The 9,803-nt window shown below is 41.5% G+C and overlaps 1 protein-coding gene across 1 annotated transcript; it reads right to left on the bottom strand.

Annotated features, from left to right (window-relative positions):
• Window positions 1-540: 540 nt before the first annotated feature.
• ZNF10 (zinc finger protein 10) lies at window positions 541-6,466 on the bottom strand. Its single transcript, XM_081113918.1, has 4 exons — window positions 5,699-6,466; window positions 5,090-5,216; window positions 4,644-4,739; window positions 541-3,453 (listed from the first exon to the last, which is right to left on the bottom strand). Exons 1-4 carry the CDS (start codon window positions 5,807-5,809, stop codon window positions 1,991-1,993), a joined length of 1,797 nt encoding a protein of 598 aa, XP_080970044.1. The 5' UTR covers window positions 5,810-6,466; the 3' UTR covers window positions 541-1,990.
• Window positions 6,467-9,803: the final 3,337 nt, after the last annotated feature.

The following is a 9,803-nucleotide window of genomic DNA, read 5'->3' as shown; positions in this document are numbered from 1 at the left end:
GGTTCGATTCCAGACATGTACCTTGGTTGTGGGCATATCCCCAGTAGGGAGTGTGCAGCTGATCGATGTTTCTTTCTATCTCTCTCCCTTCCTCTCCAAAAAAAAAAAAAAAAAAATTTAAAAAAAGTAAATGCCAAATTCACCAATATGTAGACTACTATTAATATGACAATTTAAGAGTTTTGAGCAACATTCATTTCTTTTTTTACAGTTCACTTATTTTTTTGCATATTTGATTTTATCCCTATGTACTTTTTAAAAATATATGTTTTACTGGTTTTTTTTTTTTACAGAGAGGAAGGGAGATGGATAGTGAGAAACACCTATGAGAGAGAAACATCGATCTGCTGCCTCCTGCACACCCCCTACTGGGGATGCGTCCGCAACCAAGGTACATACCTGTGACTGGAATCAAACCTGGGGCCCTTCAGTCCGCAGGACGAAGCTTTACCCACTGAGCAAAACCAGCCAGGACAATCCCTATGTACTTTTATCATGCTTTTTTTCATACCACATGACAGCTTCAACATTGTTCCTGTTACTGAACTTTTCATAACTTTAATGTCAGCATATTACATGGATACACTATAAATAAGCATTTTATTATACATTTTTATATTGCAAATTGCACTATCATGATATTTCAGTGATCATCCATAGACACTCTCTTCCCACATTCCTTAGGATGTTAAAAATAGTAATATTGCTAATGTTACTATCCAACACAGGTAGCACTATTTGCCAGGCACTGTTTTAAATACATTATACACGCTATCAAACGAATTCACACAACTCTCTGAGGTAGACACTGGTAGTACCTCCATTATACAGTTGAGAAAAATTGAGCCATAAGTTATCAGAAAGTCTAAGGGGCTTGGTTAAGGGGTTTCTCTTCCATTCACACAAAGAACCACTGCTTACAATGAGAACTGGTTCTGATAGGAACGTTACACATATGTAAGCACTACGGAGAGCAGCAGTAATGGAGGGGCTTGTGATCTAGATCTGGGCCTGACTTCATTCAAAATGTGAACCCGGCCCTGGCTGGTGTGGGTCAGTTGGTTGAACATCATCCTGTGCACCAAAAGGTTGCCAATTTTACGCCTGGTCAGGGCACATAACCAGGTTGCCAGTTCCATCCAGTCAGGGCGCCTGTGGGAGGCAACCAATCAATGCTTTCTCTCACATCAATGTCTCTCACTTGTTCAAAAATCAATAGAAACAGACCTTTTTCAAAATGTGAGCCCTGAGCCAATTCACAGGGTCTCAACAATACAATGAAGAGCATGAGTTAAACAGAATCATTTTCCTTCTAGTTCTGAAAGCTCGTGATCTCACAATCATTTCTAGATTTTTTTTTTTTCTGGGAAAGATATACACATCTTACTATTGAACATTTAACATATATATTGTTTGCTAGAGAATGACAAGTAATGGTCAGTCCCTATACACAGGAGAGCCATTTATACAGAATTAAAACAGATTCTCTTCCTAAACTTTTTTAGGGTCATGGACAGAAACTAAAGATTTAGGATCCTCTCCAAGAAGAGAAAACCTTTGTATGGAAACAATTATTTTTCATAAAATGTGAAAATGTGTTAATTGACGTTCAGAAATGAATTCGTACACACACTATGGATTAGTGATGTCCACAGTGCAAAAAAAATAAAGGACAGTACAAGACTGAAAGCCTTTCCACATGGATTACAGCTGGACAGCTTCTCTCCAGAGCAGCGGTTCTCAACCTGTGGGTCACAAACAATGAAAATACATCCTGCATACCAGATATTTACATTACGATTATTAACAGTAGCAAAATTACAGTTATGAAGTAGCAACAAAAGTAATTTTTGGTTGGGGGTCACCATAACATGAGGAACTGTATTAAAGGGTTGTGGCATTAGGAAGGTTGAGAACCACCGCTCCAGAGAGTTCTACAAAGCTAAGCAAAGTTACTGTTCTTTGTGAAAAGTTTTTCATATTCATTATGTTAATATGTACTTTCGCTAATATCACTTGTCTGGTGTCTCCTAAGGCTAGGGCTATTGACAAGTGCTGTCCCACACCGACTGCAGGTTAGGAACTGCTCTCCAGTGTGAGCTATCGGACGTACTATAAATGGAGAGTTGAGGACGAACGTAATTTCGCAACGGTTACATTTATAAGTCCCTTCTCCAATATGGATCCTCTGATGCTTAATGAGGTCATTCTTCCGAATGAAGGCTTTCCCACACTGACAACATTCATACGGTTTCTCTCCAGTATGAATTCTCTGATGCACAATGAGGGCAGAACTCTGGCTGAAGGATTTTCCACAATCATGACATTCGTATGGTTTCTCTCCAGTGTGGGTTCTTTGGTGTGAGAAAAGGTGAGAACTTCGACTGAAGCATTTTCCACAATCTTTACACTCAAAGGGTTTCAGTCCAGTGTGAGTTCTATGATGTACAACAAGGTGAGATCTCTGGCTGTAAGACTTCCCACATTCATTACATTCATAGGGCCTCACTCGAACATGAGTTCTCTGATGCAAAATGAGATGTGTGCTCTGTCTGAAAGATTTCCCACATTCAGAACATTCATAAGGTTTCTCTCCAGTATGAGTTCTCTGGTGCCTAATAAGCCTGGAGCTATGAACAAAAGACTTCCCACACTGATTACATGTGTAGAGTTTGTCTCCTGTATGAATTCTCTGATGGGTAACAAGGTGGGAGAACCAGCTGAAGGATTTTCCACAGTCTTTACATTCATAGGGTTCCTCACCAGTGTGAGTCTTTTGATGTCCAATGAGGTGAGAACTACGGCTGAAAGATTTTCCACATTCTTTACATTCATAGGGCTTTTCTCCGGTATGAATAAGCCGGTGCCTGGTAAGATTAGAACGCCAGCTAAAGAATTTTCCACATTCCTTACATTCATACGGTTTCTCTCTATGTATACCCTTGGATATACCATGGGATGTGCCATGCCTATGAGAGTTGTCATTCTCTGGGCATTTGTAGGATTTATCTCGTGTTTGAGTTTTTGCAAATTGAATATGGTGAATGTTCCGACAGAAGGTTTGGCCACATTCACTACTATTACTTACAGAGCTTTCCTGATGACAACTAATAACTAAATCACCTTTTGAACTTTTAGTACAGGAGTCTTGTTTGTGGAAATACCCTCTCTGTACTAGCTGACCAGGAAGAAGACAGTTTTCCCTGAATTTACCATGTTCATTGACTCTTTCTGGAGAAAATACTTTCTTTTGGGTAAATGCCACTTGCCTCAAATGTTTGTCCTGGTTTTTCTGATACCTGTCCAACTGATCTTGACATTTCCAGACTTCTTCTAATGACAAATACCACAGATCACTCTTTACCATTCCTTCCTTTCTAATGTCATGGGATTGTTTATCTTTAGAAATGCTCTTATTGGAAATTGCTTTAATTTCAATTGCAGTATCCCAATCTGAAATAAATGAAAAAGATTTGCATAACTAAAAAAAAACTAACATTAGAATGTTGGGATGTATGTGGAGACAAAAATATAAGACATACAGAGTTGCTTTCAGACATGGTTCTGAAACCTTGACAGAGATGAACACAGCAGTACACAGGAAATGTGCTAGGTAACAGTACACAGAAGGAGCAGAGAGTAAGGAGAAACCACAGGACTGGAATATGGTATTCGGTGAAGTGGGAGTGGGGGGCAATAAAACCAATCCCACAGAAAGGGTGGCACTCCCATTACCTAATCCTACTATTAATGATGTAAGACCCAATCTGTCTATTTGTCCCAGGTCCTCCCCATGACAGGCATTCTTCACACTACAGCCGATACAATGTTCCTAGACCATGAATGCAGTCATGCCAGGCAATGCCTCTGGTCTACATCACCACAGCACTACAGCCTGAGTGCAGAGAGACACCTGACAGACTTGGACATTAGGTGTCAGACAGAGATGAATACAGGCATTACGGGGCTTAGAAAGCTGTGCCTGGACTAACCCCCACGGGTCACGGGTAAGTGTCCTGGCTATTCGGCTCAGGTGAAGTTGGGTATTTGCAGCATGACTCAGACAAGCAACACCAAAGAGGGCTCAGGGGGTAAACGTCTGAGTTTTGAGCTCAGAAAGGAAAATCTGTGAAAAGATCACTTACAGAGAGCAAAGGAAGAGGAAAACCAAAGAGTACTTTCTGTCTCTTAGCCTAGAAGGCTGGTTTTCTACACAGGGAAGTAGGGAATAGAAGTGATGTTCGGCATTCACATAACAATTTGCATTTTACATATGAAGATGAAAATAAAATAGGTATAAATTAAAAAGACATTAAATAAACAGCAAGAGTGTGGCGAGAGCACAGGTGCTTGAGAGCAGTAGCTCCGGGGAAGAGAAAATGAGCAGTGGGAACGGATGAGCTCTGTTTGCAGTTTCCTAACTGGCAGAGGAAATTCAGGACAGTGGCGGGTGCTGGGGTCCCCAGCCCACACACAGAGGCTGTGGGAGGGACTACGTGAAAGGTAAAAGACAGGCAAAGATAGAAAAATGATTCTGTAAAAATGAGAGAACGGTGATGATAGTTAGTGATCACTATCTCCAGGGATGCTAGACCAATGGGTTATCTAGGCTACTGCCTGCAATGCACTTGTCTGATCCTCACCTGGATGGACACCTTGGCGAGTCCCTCTCTCCACCAGCCATGGCTCTTCCCCTTTTTCCAACTGGAGGATCACATCAGGCTTGGGAAGTCGATGTCCTGTTCACAGTGAAAGATACGGAATTGGGCAAGGGTTGCAGAACTCTGAGCTGGACCCAGAGGAGCCTCCCAGATTCAACACCAGCCCCAGACCATGGGGACTTCTGAAGAGCAGATAAGGTAAGGCTACAGAGGCAGCAAAATGTGCATTTTATAAATTCAACAAATCAAAACTAATTCCCCCACGAAAGGAGGAGTATAAAAACCCCTATTCTATGCCCCAAAGATATTAGGTCCCTGAACACAAGCTCATACTCCAATACATGCTTCAGGGTCTCCATACCTTTTGGTCAATGAAGAACCAAAACCATCACAGGCAGTGCATCTCCAAAAACAGAGGTTCGTCTTACCCAAGGAAGCCAGGTTCCTATAGTTCTCCAGCATCACATCTCTGTACATGACCTGCTGTGCGGCGTCCAGGAGCTTCCACTCCTCCCTGGTGAAGTTCACAAGCACATCCTTGAAGGTCACCGGTGCCTACAACATGAAACAAGTTTGCATTGAGCCAGACTGTCTCTCTCCCTTTCCTGAATCCTGACAGAGAGTTTCGGCAGAGAGCACCAGCGGAGGGAAAGAAGGTGAACATGAGTTTATTTAGGAGTCAGTACTATTTGTGTTGGATTCTGGTCAAGTCCTAACTTATTGTCCCAAAACCAGTTCTGCTAAGCTTTAGGTTTAGAAACTATAAGAAGCACTTTTATTTAAAAGGGCAGACAAAAAGTCTTCATTCCTCAATATTACCTCACTTGACTATTTATTGACCACATTACTCATAAACTTGAGGTTTTTTTAATATGAACGGAAATAAAAACATTCCTACCAATAAAACAAATAAATGGTGCTAGTCTCCTGGAGAAGAATGTCTGAGATACGATTTCTGAAGTTCTAGGCAAAGGAACTTCAGAACTTAAGCAAAAAGAGATTCTAAGCTGGAAAACAAAGAAGGCAGCTCAGCTTACGGGGAACCGGGCAGGGAGTGACTGGGCTTCCATGCCCTCTGTGTGCTTGTTGATACTTTCTTGAGGAATGAGAGATCCAAGAAGGCAAAGCTGGAGAAAAGAAAGAAACATAAGGAAAGTTAGCTGTGCCTGGGACGCGTCATAAATCCTCAGCCTAGACGCTCTTCCCAGCAGAGGAACATCAGAGATACTCCACAAGTTCCCAGGAGTAGGAAGAAAAGGCACGTAGATTGCCTTCCCCCCCTTAACCTCCAAGGTTCAATGCTAAATTTCATTTGGAATCAAATTATTTTACTACCACAAATCCTGTTTTAGGAAATCTAACGAAAAACAAAGCAAAAACTGACCTGATCTAACATCCTCACTTTACAGATAAGAAACATGATATCTCCAGCTAATCGCAGAAGGGAAGTCAACGATTTGAAGCACAAGAAACATGTGAGCATTACTGGCCTGAAGGTAGAAGGTGCCATGTGGCAAGAAGTGTGGGCCGTCTGGGGGAGCCGACAGCCAGTACAGAAACAGGGACCTCAGCCTTGTAGCCTTGTAGGAACAGAATCCTGCCAGGAATTAGCGTGAGCTTGGAAGTGCATCCCCCACCCCCCACCCGACACCCCCTCCAGCTGAGAACTCACACCAGCCAACACCTGCTATCAGCTGTTAGGTATCAGAGCAGAAAACACAGCCACACTTCAACAGATTTAGACCCACAGAACTGTGAGCTAGTGAGTGCTGTTTGAAGCTGCTGCATTTGTGGAAATTTGTTACACAGCTATAGAACACTAATGCTCAGCCAGCTATCTTTTAAAGTTACTTAAATATTAATAAATAAATATACTTTTATTTCTGTACTTGGCAGTGCCTGTCATTCTTTCTTGGAGAGCAGTGGTTCTCAACCTTCTGGCCCTTTAAATACAGTTCCTCATGTTGTGACCCAACCATAAAATGATTTTCGTTGCTACTTCATAACTGTAATGTTGCTACTGTTATGAATCGTAATGTAACTATCTGATATGCAGGATGGTCTTAGGCGACCCCTGTGAAAGGGTCATTCGACCGCCCAAGAGGTCACGACCCACAAGTTTCAAACAGCTGTTGTAGAGATTGATTCCCATTTGGTTTCATTTCCTTTATCCCTGAAGGACATCTTTTAACATTTCTGGTAACGTGTTCTGCTAATAACAAATTGTTTCGGCTTCTGTAAGTCAGACAAAATAAATGTCTTTATTTTGCCTTTGTACATTTCTAAAACAGCTTTATTGAGATATAACTCACATATCATACAATTTACCCATTCAAGGCATACAAATTAAATGGTTTTCAGTATACTACATTACTAGTCTTTATAATTATGGTGAAATATACACAAAATTTTCTGCTAAGTGTACAATTCAGCAGCATTGATTATATCCACAATGTTGTGCAGCCATCACTACTAATCCCAAAACTTTTCCTCAAACAGAAACTCCGAAACATTAAGCAATATTCTTTCCTCCCCTCAAGCCCCAATAACCTCTAGTCTACTTTGTTTCTATGAATTTGCCTATTCCGGAAATACCATCTAGGTAAAACATACAATATTTGTGTTTTTGTGTCTAGCTTATTTTACTTAGCATGTTTTCCAGATTTATCCATGATGTAACAAGAACTTCATTCCTTTCCATGGCTGAGTAATATGTCATTGTAGAGACTGACCACCTTTTGTTTATCCATTTATCTGGGTTTTGGCTTTTGTGAATAATGCTGCAATGAATACTGGCAGACAAGAATCTGCTGGAGTCCCTATTTTCAATTATTTAGGGCATATACCTAGGAGTGGAATTGCTATGCCATATGGTAATTTTAAAGTTTATCTTTTTGAGGACACACAAAACTTTTCTATTGCAGCTACATGATTTTACATTCACACCAGCAATACACAAGGGTTCCAATTTTCCCACAAACTTGGCAACATGTGTTATTCCATTTGAAATAGTTATTATAGCCAGCCTAGTAGTTGTTAAGTGGTATTTCCTTGTGGCTTTAGTTTGCATTATTTTCATGTGCTTTGGACATTTGTATGACCTTCTTTGGAGAAATGTCTGTTCAAGTTCTCTGCCCATTTTAAATTTGGGTTGTTTGACTTTTGTTGTTAAGTTGTAGTTCTGTAAATGTTCTGGATATGAAGCCAGTATCAGATATACATGATTTCTAATATTTTCTCCCGCCCCACTGGTATGGATCAGTGGTTGAGCATCGACCCAGGAACAAAGAGGTTGCCACTTCGATTCCTGGTCAGGGCACATGCCAGGGATGCAGGCTCGATCCCTCGTGGGGGCGTGCGGGAGGCAATCGACTGATGATGTTCCTCTCTCATCAATGTTTCTATCGTTCTATCCCTCTCCCTTCCTCTCTCTCTAAAAATCAATACAAACATATAAAAAATATTTTCTCCCATTCTATACATTGCCTTACCTTTGTTGTAGAAATATATTTTTGCTTACTATTTGAGGTTGACAGTTTTCCCTTCACTGCGTTCTAGATGCTGCTCATGCCCAACACTCTGGGAGTCTGCTGGGCTCCACTGCAGTTTCACCTTCCTCTGCCGTGACCTGGAAACCCTCTCCAGGCAATACCCTGGGGCGACCAGAGGGCTTACCTCGTTGGTTTTCCATCTCCCAGAGATGACTGTCCTGCATTGTCTGACATCCAGTGTCTTCAAACAATTGTTTCATGTACTTTGCCTTTTTGCTGTTGTTGTTTGGGCAAGAAGATAAATCACTCCCTGTTACTCCATCTTGGTCAGAAGCAGAAGTCTATAAACATTGCATTTTTAACTTGTTTTAAATTTAGACTATATTTTAAATTTCAATCTCTTGACTACTGTGTTAAAATATTTTTATTTTGTCTACATTTATACTTCTTTTGTATTTTATTCTCTTTAATATGATTTGCCCCCTTTCTCTTCTGGAGATATTAACAATTTCCACTGCAATTTTATACACATTTATGTAAACAAAAGCGCTATGGCTTCTGCCCCCACCACTGAACGAGTCTCACCAATGACACCTACTAGAGAGGGCACTGCTGGCCTCTCAACTGTTCTTGAAGCTCATTCTTTACTTTGCTTCCTTCTCCTAGTTTTCATCTGTGGTACTTCCTAGTCTTCTCTAATGCTTCCAAACATTATGATTAGCTTAATCACTGCATCCTCAGTCTTTTCCAGTCTCTCTTTCCAATGAGGCTCGGGGTATCTTCAGGACACAACACATGTACTTGCTTTGTCCCCACTGTCTACCCCATCGTAGGGCGCACAGTGAGACCAATGTCTACAATGAAAAGACCACTATGTCTTCTATCCTCGTCCTGGACTCAGGTGCATAGTTACAACTATGGCCAACAGCATGGGTTCGGCAGCCAGACCCCCGGGGTTCAAAACCCGCTCCATTACTTCCTGGTAGCGTCTGGGCCTTTCCACATCCCAGTCTCTCCATCTGTACGATGGGGATGAAATGTGCCTACTTCACAGGGTCCCTACGATAATTACATGAGTCACTATTTGTAAAGCACATAGAACACCGTCAGACACAGGGTAAGAATTCTTAGTTAATGAAGCAAACACCTGGAGCTTCCGGTTGGTGACCATGTGCCAAGGCAGGGAAGACCCTTCCCACACACCTTGTCCCGCGCAGCACTTCCACCCGGCCATTCCTGAGGTACATCCTATACAATAAGCCACGGATCTAGAGAGAGATGACTGGCATTTCGTAATTTTCCACATGAATGGAGGAAATAAAATGATTTTGCTTTTTTATTTCAAGTTTTGAAAGACGTTAATCCCTTAAATTAATAAACGATGCAATGTAAGGCATCAGCTAAACAAGCAGAGATTATGGAAGCTGAGAACTATGAGATGTCAAACGGAAGGCGGCCTGCTCAGACCCCACTATGGGAAGAGCCAGCTTGCATGGCGCGTGCACACACCTGCCCAAAGAACAAAAGTGCTGCCTGAAACTTGCTGTGAAAATAGCCGGTTCCAACAACGTGCAAAAAGCTAAGGACTGACTCCAACTTGTCAGCTACAAACACTTTAAGCCACTCTGAAATCTGAGTATCACCAACCTCA

The sequence above is a fragment of the Myotis nattereri genome, assembly GCF_964212035.1.
Source record: "Myotis nattereri genome assembly, chromosome: 19".
Lineage (NCBI taxonomy): Eukaryota > Metazoa > Chordata > Mammalia > Chiroptera > Vespertilionidae > Myotis > Myotis nattereri.
Note: the sequence above shows the minus strand (reverse complement) of the source record. Positions and strands in the feature narration are given on the sequence as shown.

Bases quoted from the DNA above. Each gene is read 5' to 3' on its own strand.
- ZNF10 (XM_081113918.1), bottom strand. From the start codon at position 5,809: ATGTTTCTTTCTTTTCTCCAGCTTTGCCTTCTTGGATCTCTCATTCCT. The intron at 4,740-5,089 runs GTAAGACGAACC...CACTGTGAACAG, and splicing joins TAGGAACCTGGCTTCCTTGG to GACATCGACTTCCCAAGCCT. The intron at 3,454-4,643 runs GTGAGGATCAGA...CATTTATTTCAG, and splicing joins TCGCCAAGGTGTCCATCCAG to ATTGGGATACTGCAATTGAA.